The sequence below is a fragment of the Neophocaena asiaeorientalis genome, unplaced genomic scaffold (genome assembly GCF_003031525.2).
Source record: "Neophocaena asiaeorientalis asiaeorientalis breed wild unplaced genomic scaffold, Neophocaena_asiaeorientalis_V1.1 scaffold8, whole genome shotgun sequence".
NCBI classification, from domain to species: Eukaryota; Metazoa; Chordata; class Mammalia; order Artiodactyla; family Phocoenidae; genus Neophocaena; species Neophocaena asiaeorientalis.
In genome coordinates, this window is record NW_020175395.1 from 1,271,175 (window position 1) to 1,288,885 (window position 17,711).

At 45.1% G+C, this 17,711-nt stretch overlaps 1 protein-coding gene across 1 annotated transcript in view; it reads right to left on the reverse strand.

The window, feature by feature from the left end:
* GMDS (GDP-mannose 4,6-dehydratase) overlaps nucleotides 1-17,711 on the reverse strand; it is a 399,795-nt gene that overhangs the window by 259,857 nt on the left and 122,227 nt on the right. The window contains exons 5-6 of the mRNA XM_024766398.1: nucleotides 14,115-14,307; nucleotides 13,110-13,214 (exon numbers count right to left, since the gene is read on the reverse strand). Of these exons, the coding sequence (XP_024622166.1) occupies nucleotides 13,110-13,214; nucleotides 14,115-14,307 (298 nt within the window). The remainder of the gene's footprint in view (nucleotides 1-13,109; nucleotides 13,215-14,114; nucleotides 14,308-17,711) is intronic.

Sequence of the window (17,711 nt, forward strand, 5' to 3'; positions counted from 1 at the left end):
AGTCCCCCCAGGGCCCCACCTCCCCTGCCCTCCAGGCCCAGGGGCTGGTCACTCAGGCCCTAGATGCCCTCACTGCCCGCAGCCCCACTGGTGCACGCTGGCCCCAGCCCTGGACCTGCAGGTCCACATCGGGCCTCCGATCACCCCAGGGGACACACCCTGACCTTTGCTGACCTGACTTCTGGGTGTCACTGCCTGGCGACCAGCTAGCCACCCACTGGCAGCCCTTCCTCATTCACCCTCCAGCCGATGGCTCAGGTCCCATGATTCTGCTTCCCTGACTTTCCTAAATGACCATTCCCCACCCCAACACAGTCGAGCCTCTGGCAGCCCATGCCTGGGGGCAACCTAACACCCTGGCACCCCCAGCGGGCACCCCCAAGGCTCCAGTGCCCTAGCCGCAGGGCCCCAGCGAGGTGACAGGGAGTGCCTTCCCCAGACCCTCACAAGGTGGGGGGTCAGTGAGACCGAGGCTGCTGTGTCCTCAGTTCTGTCTGCAGAGAAGAAAGGGGTTTGAAAAGGTAAATTCAAGACAGAAAGACAGAGGGAGGCACCTGCAGGGTCAGAGTCTCAGCTTCAGCGGCCCTGGCCACACACGCCCTGGCTGTTCCCACGCGTGGGTACCACGCACCGTCTGTTTTAGTTTTGCTGAAGGTTAGTGGGAGCTTTGCCGTTTCTAAATCCAGATTCCCACGGGTGCACAGGTCCCAGTTCAGGGACAGATTCCTCTGGGGGTGGTGTGACTGCCGTGGCCGCCGGACGTTCTGTGCGCTCTGAGTCTCTCTTCCCTCTAATCGGCTCTGAAGTTTACAGAGCAAAGAGACAGAGAGATGAGGGACATGGTGCAGGAGGGTCAGACTTTCTGTCCCCAGAGAACACACTCCACTCACACAGGGCAGAGCACGCCTGGGAATAACACAGACACATGTATATCGTCCTTTGAAATCAACTCTTCTTTATAGAAATGATTTATTAACATTAAAAAACGACTTATCCCACATTGTCTGAGTCACGTTTGGGCCGCACCTCAGAACTGAGACACGGCGCTGCATCGGAAATGACAGCGCTTCTCCCCGACGAGGCTCGGACGGACACCGCGTGGATTCCGCTCCTTCTTCAGCCTCCATCTCGACTCAGAACAGTCCTGATGCCCGAGCGGCAGAGCAGGGCCACTTCACAGAAATTCCACGTTCAAAGTAACTTCAAAGAAACAGGATCGGCTTATAGCCATTCCAGTGGAAAGACTGCAAAGTAAGAAAATCTTCCAAAGGCCTTGCTTCAAATTCTTCATCTGATAGAGAACGGGGACGAGACAAAGGTCTACGGAAGGCGGCAGCTGTGTCTCCTTCCACAATCGGCTCACTTGCTCTCCTGTTCCTCTCCTGTCACAGAAAAGGAAGCAAACGCGCTACCCGGAAACAGAGGAGCGCAACGGTACCTCTCCACTGCAGGCGAAGTTGCCAAGCGGAGGGTGACCAGCCCTGAGGTCAGGGAGCCCTGACCTCCCTCCACACCTGAGGACGTGGGTCCCTCCACTCCTAAAAGCAATTTCACGGTCATAACCATCAGTCTTAGTTACTCAGCAGTATTCAGCTGTGTCTACCTGTTAGAGAGGCACACGCGTGTCACTTTTTCACACACGGTGTATTAGCTCATTACAGCGCTGGGCACAGTAGATGATATATTCATTTTTGAAAGGATTTTCAGTTCCCGTCTTGTATTTCTTTCCGATAAGGAAACCCTTTGTTTGCAGGTTAGGAAACACTCCTCAGCGTTCGGCACTTCAGATGGAACGTCTGTCACAATCTTCTGTGAGCACCGGCCTGAGGCCGTCCCCAGGGCCACAGATCAGCACTGAGGCTCCAGCCCTGTTCACTCAGTCTTCCTCCAACAGGATTCCTCAGTGCGCCTCTGAGAAACTCCTTCCTCTTCCTTACCGAGAGGTTTGCTGCTTCTGTACAAATTCATTGTTGGGATTTTAAGAGGCACCTGGGGCCGGGCAGAGACGCTTCCTGTGAACTTCACTGTGGCCTCTTCGGCGTCTTGTGGGCACTGGGGTTTCCCCTATTCCACCGATAAAACTATGCTGAACACCTACCTTCCTCACGGCCAGGAAGTGTTTCTTTGCGATCAGGCTGTATTTTCACTTCCTTAATTGCATCCCATTATGGGCTACTTATCCTCACATACATCCTGCTTTGGTGCCTTTTAAGAAACCTGAAATTTACTAGACATTTAGCAAGTTGTATTGTAATGATATACCTATTCTGGCAGAAATAAGCCTTCTTTAACATCAACAACTCTGCTCACTCCGGGGAAGTTTAAGTGACCCATCGCTAGGGTCCACCGAGACTGGGAATGTCTGTGTAACAACAGCTGCAAGTGTACATTCAACCAGGGATGTAGGAAGATGGCAAAGGGTCTGTTGAGAGGTTGAGCCCAAACTCTAAATTACTGAAGGTACGCAGAGGACTGAACGCCCCAGGGGTCCATCAGCCGGTACTACCAAGGTCAGAGAAGCATTCAAGGCCAAATTCTGCTGACCCGGTGGGAAATGCTGAATATTCTCAAACCCACCTGTCTGAAGTTCTCACCCTCCTGGCATTAAACCACTCGAAGGAGGAACCACAGTCATGGTCCCCTGCACGAGAGCTCGGCTGGCCACGGGGCCCCTGACCCAAGAGTCCACGGCCCTGAGGCTCCAGGAGCAACGCGTCCTCCCCCTGGGCTGTGTTCCCCACGCACGTGGGAGAGAGGCCCCCTTCCCATTTCAAGGTCTCAGTATGTAACTGGATACCCAAAGGACTGCTCTTTGCGTCCTTGTGTCCTGAGTCTCACAAATTTCTTAACTTTTTAAGGAAACGAAGCCAGTGTTGGCCTCACCCCTCCTCTATCAGACCAGCTGTGTCTCAGCTACAGGAGCTGCCAATCCCACTCTGGATCTGGGCTCAGGCTAAGCTTACACGCACATCCGTGTGTGTGCCAGTGTCTAACCAACTGGAAAGGATGCTCAGCGGTCCTGGCAAAACCTCCAGTGTCCCTCACCCCAGCACACCACGACCGCAACCTAAGGGGCTGAGCTGTTCCCACGGACTCTCTCTACCGTGCCCCTGACAGGCGTGTCTGTCCCCAGCTTGTCACGATGCTTTAGGACCTGCTTGTGCCCTGGCCGGAAGCAGCCTTCAAGCACGGAGTCGTCGTCAGCTGGACTGTAGAGCTCCACTGAGCTTATCGTGGCTCTTCTCCCATCCTCCTCTTCTTTCTTTCCAACCAGTATTTTCTACAGAAAAAGTTTTCTTCTACAAAGGATGAGCACAGAAGAGTAACATGGGTTTAAACCCTTTCTCTAGGAGAATCTTGTCTGCTCAGAGTGTAGTCTCTAACTGAGCTCTGGGAATTAAACACAGACAACAAGTGCAGAACACCGTTCTTACCAACACCTGGTGCCTAGTGCTCAGGGGGCTCCTTCAGCCCATCTTGTCTACCTGAGTCCCCAGTTACCGAGCTCTGGAAGCTTAGCTTCTTCAACTTGTTCAGGAAAGACAAGTCAGCGACCCCTTCACGACTTTTCCCCTTTATCATTCCTGTCATGATTATCACATTTTATTAGCTTTTAAATATTTATTTATTTTTATTTATTCGTTTGGTTGCACTGGGTCTTAGTTGCCACAGGCGGGCTCCCCAGTTGTGGCTTGCGTGTGGGATCTAGTTCCCTGACCAGGGATCGAACCCGGGAGCGAGGAGTCTTAACCACTGCGCCATCAGGGAAGTCCCTATTATCACATTTTAAGTTGTGAGGTGGCCACAGGTGGACCCCCTTTCTCCAGATGCAACCTCAGCAGTGGTGGTGACAGTAGGATGTACTAATTACCCTGCGAACGTTATTTCCTTTAATGCTCACAGCCCCCTAAGTGAAGACCGTTATCACCCCATTTCACAAATGAGAAAAGCAACCCGAGGCTCAGAGAGATGAAGAAACTTACCAAAGTCCCTCACTTAGTCAGTGGAGGAGGCTGACTCCACATCAAGACTTCTGTGTCTACTAAAAGTGGGAACAAAACCCCATAATAAACGGGGAAAAGAAAGCTTTGGCTCAAACTAAATTCGGGGGAAAACGCCCTTTTGATAAAACTTGTAATTTATCTTATAATTAATAAAATTTAAATGAAAATTGTACTTGTGGGTTTTTTCTTAGTATCGCCAAAAAGTAAAGCAGGTTTCTTTTCCGGTTTGTAATTTCTTTGACAAAACATTTTGCGCTTCACAGGACCATTAATAAAAATATGTGAATCAGTTTTAAAAATACTTGGAGGTTTCATTAATTTTCTCAAGGGCCTCTCACAGGCCTTTGGTGTTCATCCATAACCCTTCCATATTCATCATCATCTTTTTCTGGCTTCGCTAATTCAAACGTTCGCTGGCTTAACTGCCAGACTCTCACTTGCAAATGGCTTTTCCCGTGGTTCCAGCAGTTCTCCAGCAGCACTTACATCTCTTCTTCCTGCAATTCAGGGGTGTCTCAGCGACTACTCTAAGCAAACATCATGACATTCTCAGTGTTCGGTTCAAGCGCACCTCTAGCGGACAGGCCCCGCTGGGTGCACGTCTCAGGCCACAGCCGCCAGAATCCCACTCGGAGGGCTGCTCCAGCAGAGTCCGGCACCTCAGCCTCTAGGACTCAGCCCTGCCACTACAGGAGGAGGGAAGAAGAGAAGGGGGACAAAGAAACACGAATGTTCTCAACCCACCAGGAACTGTGCTCATCCTTTTCACACCTGCTCCCTGCTTCTGCTTCACAAGGACCCCACAGCTAAGTAGCGTATACTGCTGTCTCACTGATCCTCACGGCACTCCCGTGAGGTAGACATCGTCATCAACACAGAAGAGGACTGAGGGCTGCCGAAGTCCTGTGGCCAAGCTGCCTCGGCCCAGGCCTGGCTCTGCGAAGCCTGAGGCACTCTTAGCCCCCGCGGACACTGCCTGCCTATACGTGAGAGTCCCGCTACGTGGGACCAGACAGTTGTCAGCTTGGTTTCGAATGTAAATGCCAAAGAAACTGCAAAACATTAAAAAAATCAATATAACAATCCCAGAAGCCTCATCTCAGCCGGTGGGAAAGGACTTCACTTTTATTTAGTGGTAAAAACCGCCTCAGTTAGACCCAATATTGCTTCAAGAGTCTTTCACGTTTAAGCAATTACACCTCCTCTCTCTGCAGAGAATAACAGAGGCAGACAGCTCTGTGATCTCCAAGTGTCACCGTCCACAAAGGTGACAGTGAACCAGATGATGTCACTCCGTGCGTAACCAGAGGCCACCTCGACCTTGGTGGGTCCGAGGTGCGTGGCCAGTGATCTAACCATGAAACTCAGACAAAACGGTTCTGCGTCAAGCCTGCAGCGCCCTGCTGAGCTCTCGCGTGACGTAACTCCTGCTCTGACTTCACGATGGGTGGCTAAATTGTTTCCAATAAATTAAGGCTGTAATGCTCACCTAAAAACCACAAAGCACCTTTAACAGACAGAAATACAAATAAAACATCGGGCTGTTTGATACTGGTTGGCGTGTTTCTTGATATTTCTATAGCACCACGATTTAAATTTGCTAGCCAGACTGACAAATAGTCATGTTTTTGGTTTTTTGGGTTTTTTTGCTTTTTTGCGGTACACGGGCCTTTCACTGCTGTGGCCTCTCCCATTGAGGAGCACAGGCTCCGGACGCGCAGGCTCAGCGGCCGTGGCTCAAGGGCCCAGCCGCTCCGCGGCATGTGGGATCTTCCCAGACCGGGGCACGAACCCGTGTCCCCTGCATCGACAGGCGGACTCTCAACCAATGCGCCACCAGGGAAGCCCCTTAGTCATGTTTTAAAAGATTATTTTATTTACAAACAGACATACATACACATACAGAAAGAGGAGTGCTTTCTGCCCACAGGGTTAAATAAAAGCAAGTTCCAGCCATTTAGTTTATATCATGCATTCTATCGTCCCCTAAAGCCCTAAAATACTGTGAATTTGAATAATTTTAAAGGAAAATTCTCATATACAGTGAACCTCTCACAGTAACACTGCTATAATCCTATGTACGCACTGAGAGATGATCTCGAATACATTTTAATGGTTGTCTTATACCATAGCCAGGACATGGAATCTAGGGTTTATTCCCAAAGGAAAGCTTTGTCCCTGTCATAATTTATAACAAAAGATAAAAACGCTCATTTATTTTGGAGGTGGAGGGAGGGTCATGGACCCAACTTGACATGGGTCTGTGGACCAGTGGGTCACTATAAAGTGAGAATTCAGCCCCAGATGGTTAGAAGAGCCCTGAAAAAACAACTCTGTTCTCTGGGCTTCCCTGACTTGGGTCTGACCTGCAGTTACCAGAAGACCTAAGGCCTAAATGGTTTCACATGGAGCTATTTAAATCAGATTTCTTTTCTCCTGTGTTTAGGTAGTGTTTGCTAAAGGTCTAGGAAGGATTTACTGCAAAGTAAAAGTGATACATAAAGAAAAAGAAGATCCTGGTCTTAGAGATGACATTCGTCTAGATTTGATGGTAACATCTGGGGCGAGTAGGGCTTGTCACCTTCAGCACGACTGACACTCGGGCTGTGGGATGTTTAGGAGCATCCCTGCCCCTGCAAGATGCTGGTGACAACCAAAAAAGTCTTCAGATATTATCACATGTCCTCCGGGGGCAGGTCATATTCTCCCCACCTCACCCCACCCCCAGTTGAGAACCTCTAACCTGGAGTATTAATCTTATCTTTACAGCAATGAATAAAGGACAATCTTTAGAAAAATAAAGGGGAAAATTACCCAAAATTTTATGATGACTTAGGTAGTTAATTTTTACAGGAATTATAGTTTTAAAAAATCTAAAGATTAACTTATGATAATAAATATAGTTAGACATTTTAAGAAGCAAAATATTTGGCAGTTTAAAAAAAAAAAAAAAGCTCAAGTCTAAAACTTAAAACCACAAGTTCATGAACCTTAAAATGCCAGATTCTCCCAGTCAGGTGAATACTGTGTTTAGACTGCTATATATGATTTCTTATGAAGCCCATATTTACAGGAATGTGCTATAGCGTCTAAAAATGGCTTGATACCTAAACAGTAGCAGTACACCATCCATTGGCGGGAGTCTTAAACTGTTAATTACAGATATATTTAAAGTACTTTATCACTTCTCACTGCCACGATTTTAATGTATTTTGTATTAGCTCTGCTTTTTCTCCTGGCCAACTCTTGGTGATACTCAAGATGAGTTTCTTGCTTCATATCACATTTGTATTTTAATCTCATAAAACTAATGTTGTACTGTGATTATTTCTGCTAAACATCTGAAAGGCACATTGCATTCAGCCAGATGAATTCATGGCTTTTACCAAAGACACGAGCCGTCGCTTCATTCCACAGCGAAGCCCCAGCTCTGCTCCAGCGCCAACTCCAAAACGTGTATGCGTGCTTTTTCCACAGACACGAGCAATGTTTATGTCATTCCTCCCATCGCCATGATTACCTCTAGCCTCAGTGCTGACAGCTGTCGGTGCTGTGCCTTGGACAACTCATTCTCATGCTGCTTCAGCTTCTTCACTGATGAGACAAGTGGGATGGAAAGATCTCTAAAATTCCTGTCTAGCTCACAAATTCTGAGGGTATTTGGGGAGAACACATACAGGTGGATGTCCACTGTTTTTTCCCTAAAAGCTCTTTCAAAGAAAGGATATCATCTCATGGGCTAATATATATTTTTACATTAAAAAATTTTTTAAACTAGAACTATGTGTGAATTTCCATATGCACATAAAGAAATGTGTAAGTTATACAAGTTTGTCAAAATATTTCTAGAAGTACCTTTAGAGTATTAAAAATGCAACAAAACAGCTCATGGGTACAATAACTTTCCTAACAGGCTTGCTTTTAATGTTCTGATTTGTAGAATGATCTCAGGTTTTATTATGATAAGCAATGTATTTGAAAAGAAGCTACTTTCTTTACGTGAGCTATTTTCAAGTAATTTAAAAATTTCTCAGTATTTTTTACATAGTTTAATTTATATAGTTAACAAACTCTGTGACATCAGTCTTATTAACTGATCAGCTTTTCAAAGAAACAGCAATAAAAGCAAAAAGATTTTTGCATATGACGTTTTCCTCACAGAAAAAAATGTAACAGTTCTAGACAATAAACACAGCCTTTATTTCCTAAATAGAGAATATATAAATCTGTATTTTCAGCAGAAAGGTGGCACCACTGCCACATTTGTGGCTAACAGAATGCTACATGTATTTATGTACATGTAGATGTAGAAATACATAAGTTAAACAGATAAAGAAGTTCAAGTTTGGAGAAACAAAAGGAGAAGAAAAAGTTTTTCAGATACGTGTCCAGTTTTGCACAATTTATCCATGAAATAAAGCAACTATTCTCCTAATTTAAACAGTACATTTTTTTATTTTGAAAAGCTGAGTGCTTATGAATAAAAGCACCATGTTAATGTCTGTGAATATCATTATATAATACATAGTGGTAGTTATTCACAGAACATATGATGATACAGACATTTTCATGCCTTTATGGACATACAATTCTAGAATTTAAACTATCATTCACTGTTAATTTGCAGTAAATGTTACTCAAGTGACTACACTTGCTAAAAAGCAAACCTAAAGCATGAGCACGTGAGCCAACCAGCCGTCACTGAAAGAATGAGCAGAGAAGGCGGAGGGAAACGGGCCCCGTCCCCGGATCACGGCTTTCTTCACTAGGTCAGTGATTCCCCACTGTCAGTTCTGTGCCAACCACAGGTGACCCTGACTACCTTCAGAGCTACCGTGAACTTCTCATCACATAACGAAGTAAGCGTCCTTACAGAGAACCACCGAGGACTGCAAAGGAGAAAAGACACACACTGCAGGCGAAACCTGGTGACAGCGCGTCCTGAAGGGAGGACTGCTGGGTCCCGCTCAGCTGGCAGGTCACCTGGGTGCCCCCTTGGTACTTCGGCAAAGCACAGGGGAACCCCCAACTGACAACACACTTCAGGAGTTCTGCTACGGGTGGGTTAACTTCTGACTCAATGTGACTTTAATGTTTATTGGAAATCTTTCTATCAGACTATCTTGCGGCCTCGGGAGAAACCCGTACTAAACCCAAGTGAACCGTTTCTTGCTGTTGAGGATCTAACTATTCCCCTGGGGGGAGGGAGGCAGCAGACGTTTTCTTAGAGGGCAGTCAACATTTGGGGCTTTGCAGGACCCAGGCCTCCACTGTGGAAGCAGCCACGGATACTGTGTAACACCTGGACGTTACCGGGCTCCAAGGACACTTCACTTACAAAAATAACCAGGTGGGCTGGACTGGACCCACCAGCCATAGTTTGCCACGCTCTGGTCTAGAATATCTTTGTATTAAAAAATACTTCTTCCATACCTTTTAAAGTCAGGAATTCTCATGAAATGTTATTCATGCAGTCAAAATGGGCCTTGCCAATTGTTTTTTGTTAGAGAAAAAGTACATGTCCCAAAAAAGTAGCATCCGTTTGGGCTCTACTTAATCGGGTGTTTGTGACGATGTACCTTAGACGAGACCGAGGTTTACCACTGCAGCAACTAGAAAAAAGTGCTCCCCGAGATAAAAGGGTGGAAGGACTGAGGTGCAGACAAATGCTCAACCAACTTAAGAAAATAAACTCACTCAAAGTACTAGAGCAATCACAGGCGTACAAGCTAGCGGCAATTAAAAGTGAATTCTGGGTACTTACTAAAGTATATCAGACAGAATCTTTACTTCAAAACAGTTTGCCACCAACTACTATGTATAAAATGAATAAGCTAGAAGAATGTATCGCACAGCACAGGGAACAGAGCCAATATTTTATAATAACTACAATGGAGTATCACCTTTAAAAACTGTGAATCACTATGGTGTACCCCTGAAACTTATATAATATTTACTGAATGCTTATTAGCAGGTAGGCACTGTTTTAGATGCTGCTGACTTAAGAACATAATATAGTCCCTACCATGAAGAAATTCTCAGTCTGGCAAAGAACCTCCTTAAAAAATAACAATTAACTGTGACAAAACAACAATACTACCATCAGATTAATTTAATATGAAAATTAATTTTCAAGTTTCAAGAAATGCTCTAAGTATTAACTATTAGGTATCAGATAAGTATCAGTTTCACATATATTCTATTTTAATTATTTTCCATTATTCGATTATATAAATGAAATAAAAACTGAGGTATCATTGGTTCTAGATATATAATAAAACAAAGTGGTGTGTGCTACAGGTCATGTTTTTAAGAAACATTTAGCCCTAGACGCAGATCATTATGTATGGAACCACCTACTGTTATGTAGGTGGAGACCTACTATTATGTTTGAGGTGGAGACGCTTGAACCACTTCTGGAGGAAAGTCAACGGTGGGCCTGAGGATGGGGCTGGGAGTCGGTGTGAGGGAGGGAACTCTTTTCTCCTTATACCCTCCTGTACTGTTTACTTTTCTTTAAAATAAAAAAAAGAAGCATTACCTCCAGTTTTGATTTGCATTCCTCTAATAATTAACAACGTTGAGCATCTTTCCATGTGCCTGTTGGCCATCTGTATGTCTTCTTTGGAGAAATGTCTACTTCGATTTTCTGCCCATTTTTTGATTGGGTTGTTTGCTTTTTGATATTGAGTCATATGAGCTGTTTGTATATTTTGGAGATTAATCCCTTGTCAGCTGCATCATTTGCAAATATTTTCTCCCATCCTGTACCTTGTCTTTTCATTTTGTTTATGGTTTCCTTTGCTGTACAAAAGCTTTTAAGTTTAATTAGGTCCCATTTGGTATCACCTCACACCAGTCAGAATGGCTACCATCACAAAGCCTACAAATAATAAATGCTGGAGAGGGTATGGAGAAAAGGGAACCCTCCTGCACTGTTGGTGGGAATGTAAATTGGTGCAGCCACTATGGAGAACAGTATGGAGGTTCCTTAAAAAAGTAAAAGTAGAACTACCATATGATCCTAGAATCCCAATCCTGGGCATACATCCAGACAAAACTATGATTCAAAACGATACATGCGTCCTGATGTTCACTGCAGCACTATTTACAATAGCCAAGACATGGAAGCAACCTAAATGTCCGCTGACAGATGAATGGATAAAGAAGATGTGGTACCTATATATACAATGGAATATTACTGGGCCATAAAAAAGAAAGAAATCATGCCATTGGCAGCAACATGGACGGACCTAGAGATTATCATCCTGAGTGCAGTAAGTCAGGCAAAGACAAACATCCTATGATACCAGTTCTATGTGGAATCTAAGAAAATGATCCATATGAACGTATTTACAGAACAGAAACAGACTTACAGACATAGAAAACAAACTTATGGTTACCAAAGGGGAAAGGTGGGAGGGGAGGATAAATTAGGAATTTGGGATTGACATACTACTACTATACATAAAATGGATAAACAACAAGGACCTACTGTACAGCACAGGGAATTGTACTCAGTATTTTGTAATAACCTATATGGGAAAGGAATCTGAAAATTTTATATGTATCTATATCTGAATCACTTTGCTGTACACCTGAAACTAACACCTGAATCAACCATACTTCAATAAAAAAGTTAATTTTTAAAAAGAAATATTACTTTTAAAATAAAGTTTTTTAAAAAGTGATTAATATCAACAAAGAGGAAAAAGTTCTCATTAGGAGGTATGCAAATAGAGGATGGGGGGTTACATTTAAATTTGTCTCCTTCTTCTACAACTAAATGTTTCTCCCTGTCCTAACCTCACCCGAAACAATTGAGCTGTATTTCTTTTTTGCCGGTGGAAAAGTTGAGGGGGGAAGCAGAGAAACCCAGACAAAATGCACCAACACGTCTGCGACTGAGGAGGCCTGACGGTCGATCCCCAACACTGCCGCCCAGTCTGGAGGCAAGGACAGCTGAGGCCTTCCTTCTCCTCCTCTCTAGTCAGGACATCCAGAACCATGGAGCTGAGTGAAAGAAACATTCCTGGCTGCCCGGTCACTCACTTTCGTTTCCAACAACAGCTTCCACAGCCCATCGTGGGAATTTTTAACTTACGCAATTATGAAATAAAAATGTATTGCCACTAAACACACCTGTATAAATGTCACTTTAATCTTTCCTCATGACTTGCTGGTTTAATTACGTGGCTACACAGTCACATAAAATTTCATTGACGAAGTTATAAGCATTACTAATTGTTGGGCATGAAACAACTTACGACGTTGGATTTCTCATTCATTCTCAAGCTAAAAGGCTAAATGATAGTGAAATTTAATAAAACTTCTTAGAATTAGATTATACAGATAACTTTTACTTTGTAGAGGGCACATGTTTGGTAAAGATTTCTCATGCTTCAGTAAGTCAGAAGTAATGAAAGGAGTACGCATTTTCTTACTTAAAACCGAATATCTGCAACAGGAGAGCTGGCATGTTGCTAATAGTCTCAATGACAACCACGAAAAGGAAACAAGCCAATGCAAACAAATATGATTTTCTGAAAAAAAAAAAAAACCCAATAACGATTCTAAATATAAGAAGTGATTTCAAATGTATCTTAAAACAAATACTCTAGAAGCACAGAAACTTCTGGATGTCTGTTTAAATGGAATGTAAAATAAGAATACTGAATATCCAATGGATTCAAAGTAAAAACAGAAAGACGCCACAGGTAGAGCCTTCATGAGTGACAGTGACTTGGGGAACAAGCCCTGGTTCCTGCTCAGCTCCTTGCATCCCAAGGACACTTCCTGACACTCGGGTTAAAACTCACTTGATGCGACCTACCAAAGGAAATGGTAAAACTGGGACACTGCCTCGGCACCACGTTGAATAAAAACTCTTAACAAAGTTAATAGGTGATTAAGGCTGGGTTTACATTTCCTCATTTACCACTTCTGACATTCACATAGTTAAAAACAGATGTGAAACATTCCCAGTCTGTACAGCACACGTGCAGCACGCGCGCGCACACACACACACACACACACACACACACACACACACGACGTTCCAGCCGTGGAGCCTGACACTCTCTTCGCATCAGTACCTATACCAACCTCTCCTGGGGCTCTCATGATTGAAGAGGATGCCATTCACTGCAAACAGATTATACGCCTCCCGGAAGTTCACCACAATCCAATAGGCATAGAGCTTTGCTGCCCCTGTTGGAATAATTTTTTAAAAGCAAATAAAAGACAGTGATTGTTATAAAAGACAGTGCCTTATTATAAAAGACAGCCATTTTCACTTAAACAAGTAAGGACGTGCGATATTTACAATATGTAATGTATCAGGATAGGGAAAAAAATGAATCAAAAGCCGAAGACAAAATAAAGGTTTCTTTGCCAGTTAATCACGTGACAAGGAAATACTTAGGAATTTCGTCCTTCTGTAATAATCACAGTTCGTTCCTTCACAATCTAATTCGCTCTACTGTAGTGTATGCAGTATATCAAACTGACCTTTCTTAGGTCTAATCCCCTTTTTCTTAGTTTTAAAGAATTAGGAAGTGAAAAATACGGGAGCTTAATATTCTAGCGGCTTTCAATTTTTATCATTTTTGTTTGTTTGTTTAAGGGTTTGAGCTCAGGGAGAATTTCATCAGGGAAATGGAATCGAAAACACCAGGCCGTAACACTTCAGCACAACCTCAACAGTTCAGTAAAAAGAATCTTGCTGGACCTAATTTTCCTTTTAAAGCGGCCCATCTGGAAGGGTAGCAGTGCAGCAGGTTTCACCCTGGAGGAGATGGCAGCAAGAACCTGCGGTGATGTTATGAAGCAGAAACTAACACACCATTGTAAAGCAATTATACTCCAATAAAGGTATTAAAAAGAAAGAAAAAAAAAAGACCCAACACAGCCAACAATAAATAAATAAATTTATATACAAAAAAAACCCTGCAGTGAGCACAACACAAAGGTGTCTGACCAGCAAGTCCGGCCCCTTTAGGTTGCTTCAACGTTGCTCTCACACCACGTGACCCCAGCCATGAGACAGGAACAGCGTCCAGGCGGAAGCACCCCAGGAGCACAGAGAACCCAGCCCGTGCACATCCTCACCGTAGGGCGAGCGCGGGTAGAAAGGAGTGGTCTCCTTCTGCGGTATTTCCTGCACTTTCCCGTAAAGCTCGCTTGTTGAAGCTTGGTAGAACTTCACAGAGTTGATAAGGCCACAGGTCTTCACTGCATCCAGAAGCCGTAAGGTGCCGACCCCATCGACGTCCGCAGTATATTCAGCCAAGTCAAAAGAAATCTAGAGAGAGCAGGGGAAGGCGGGACCACGTGAACGGGCGCCAGCAACAAAGGCTCAGGGGAAGACGGGACCACGTGAACGGGCGCCAGCAACAAAGGCACAGTGGAAGGTGGGACCACGTGAACGGGCGCCAGCAACAAAGGCGGCGGTGGAAGGCGGGACCACGGGAACGGGCGCCAGCAACAAAGGCCGCAGTGGAAGGCGGGACCACGGGAACGGGCGCCAGCAACAAAGGCCGCAGTGGAAGGCGGGACCACGGGAACGGGCGCCAGCAACAAAGGCCGCAGTGGAAGGCGGGACCACGGGAACGGGCGCCAGCAACAAAGGCCGCAGTGGAAGGCGGGACCACGGGAACGGGCGCCAGCAACAAAGGCCGCAGTGGAAGGCGGGACCACGGGAACGGGCGCCAGCAACAAAGGCCGCAGTGGAAGGCGGGACCACGGGAACGGGCGCCAGCAACAAAGGCCGCAGTGGAAGGCGGGACCACGGGAACGGGCGCCAGCAACAAAGGCCGCAGTGGAAGGCGGGACCACGTGAACGGGCGCCAGCAACAAAGGCGCTTCAGGCGGGACAGACCGCAACTTCTCCTCCTGTGAAACATTATGCTTGTGAGGAAATGTTAGTCTCTCGCAGCAGAATCAGAATATGGATGTCATCTGCTTCTAACATCAAGTGGCTGCAAAATACCTTAAGAACTAGGTATTAATGACCTACGGTAACATGAGGAACACTGACCACGTGCATCACCTCCTAACTCCAGGCTGAAGTCCCCAGGGCCGTGCTTTTCAAAGTGCACACCTCTGCGCCTCAGAATGGCCTGGGTGTTCCTGAAAAGTTCAGGTGGAACCAATCTCTTGGGGAGCCTAGGAAACCCACATTTTTAAGGAGTCCCAGTTGACTTTCATGCACAGGTAAGTTTGAGAACATGTGATGAGAACACAGTTGATTTTAAAAAGAATTGTTTTATTTTCTATTTTTAATTAAGCTACAAGATTGACTTTTTAGTATACTATATACATGACGTATCTTTTAACTAGAAAACACACTGAATGCAGAAAGATGCCAATGCATGTTGAGTTGACTGACTTTTAAGAAGAGTGTGTTATGGAATAATTCAGTGTTTTGCAGTTCTCGAGTGTTTTCTTTAAAAATAAATGTGACTGATGTGCTTTTTTCTTAAATCATTTCTAAGCACAATAAACAAATTCACCGAATATTCGAATCTCCTAAACTAATAACGCTGAAATTCTCCGTCTCTGGTTTATTCACAGGCCAAATACAGCTGGACACGCGGCCACACTCCCCGTCGTCTGCTGAGGCCTCAGCTTCCCCTGGAAGCCCCTCTCTGGGCCGAGTGTCCCCCGATTCCTTCTGCCGCCTTGTCCCTGGCTCAGGGCATTCAGGGAACTTCCGGGCCTGCCCGTCAGGGGCCTGACTCAGGTCACAGAACTCACCCCTGTTCTCTAGGTCAGTAAAGCTCACAGGCAACCATGAGACAAAACAGAAAAAAGTATGTGTCACCCACAATCTTTCAAAGCCAAGAAAGCAAGATTTGGGGCTATTTTACTCTTTTTACATAACAGTTTATTGCAATGAAATTTACATACCATAAATTCACCCTTTTAAAGTTTACAACTCAGTGGTTTTCAGTATATTCACAGCATTCTACAATCATCACCACCATCTAATTCCAGAACGTTTTCCTCATCCCCAAAAGAAACTCTGTACCGATCGGGGCTCATTGCCCATCCGTCCATCCCCAGCCTGACAGCTACTGACCTACTTTCTGTCTCTATGGATCTACCTATTCTGGACATTTCATCTAAAGAGAGTCACATCTAATATGCGGCCTTTAGTGACTGGCTTCTTTCACACATCCTATTTTCATTTCTCTTGGATCTATACCTAGAGTCATGTGTGTACCATTTCGAGGACCTGCCAGATCGTTTCCCAAACTGGCTGCACCATTTCACAGTCTCCCCTGCAGTGATAAGGGCTCCAGTTTCTCCACGCCCACCTGTACCTCTCGTGGTCTGGCTTTTTGATTATGGACGTCCTAGTGGGTGTGAAATGGTATGTCATTGTGGTTTTTTTCTTTCATTAAGATATAATTAACAAACAACATTATATTAATTTCAGGTGTACAACATAATGACTTGATATACGTATATATAGCAAAATAATCACCTTGATAAGTCTCGTTAATATCCATCACCACAGAGTTACAAAAATTCTTTTTTTCTGATGAGAACTGTTAGACTCTATTTTCTTAGTAACTTTCAAATATACAATACAGTATTGTTAACTCTAGTCACCATGCTGCTCTTACATCCTCACTACTTATTTATTGCATGACTAGACGTTTGTACCTTTTGACCCCCTTCACCCATTTTGCCCACTCCCCAGTTCTAGTTAATTTTTATATGTGATATGTTTGCATATGGATGTCCAGTTGTCTCAGCAACATTTGCTGAAAAGGCTCTTCTTTCCCAACAAATGGTCTTGGTACTGGGCCATCTTGTTCTCAGGAAAAGCTGTGGCCCAGGTTGAGGGGACAGCGCCCTGAGCAGGCCTCAGGCCACGGGGTATCGGGGCTCTGGGACCACCTGCTGAGACCACCCTCCCCCCAGCTCACTCCAACCACTCAAATGCTCCCCCTGGATGCAGTGTTCTCGTGGTATAACGCCACAGACAAACACTTATAGGACACTTTACAATTCAAAAGTGCTTTTTTTTGGAGCTTTACAATTCTAGGAGAAAGAGAAGGCAGGCCCTGAGGTTCAGAGAAACTGACTTTGATAAAGTCACACAAACGTGGGGAGCAGCAGGGCTGAGGTGCAGACAGGTGAGGCGCTCGCTGGGGAAGCGGGGCACGGCCGTCCCGGGAGGCAGACTCTGCCGGGGTCTCATGACAACCTTGGACACTCGGACAAGACAGAGAAACGCACGTGTGTGCAAGCGTGCACCCACGCGCACACACACGCATGCGCACACACACGCGGTGTGGCCTACAGCTTCCAGGGGCTCACGGGCTGCAGGTGAAGCCCCACTGCACCAGGAGCTCCCTTCTCACACTAGGAACCTGTCAAGCCAGGACCTAAATCTTTTTCCATATAAATTCATACCCAGTAATTTGTTCATCCTTTGGATGGGATCACCCAAGTCTGAACAGCAAGGAGAACATTGGTGTTTTTCTTTCCTTGGCTATTTTTTCATGTGTCTTCACACGACCCGAACAGCTACATGAAGAGAACGGCTAGTGGTGCATATGCTGCGTAGCTCCTGTGTTATGTGCACGCTGACCCTCAGTCACTGGAACACAGATTAAGAAGCCTTTGCACACCTTAAAAGCTTTTACATATGCTAGGGAACCCAGTTTAGATAATTCATAGGTTCTTCTTCAG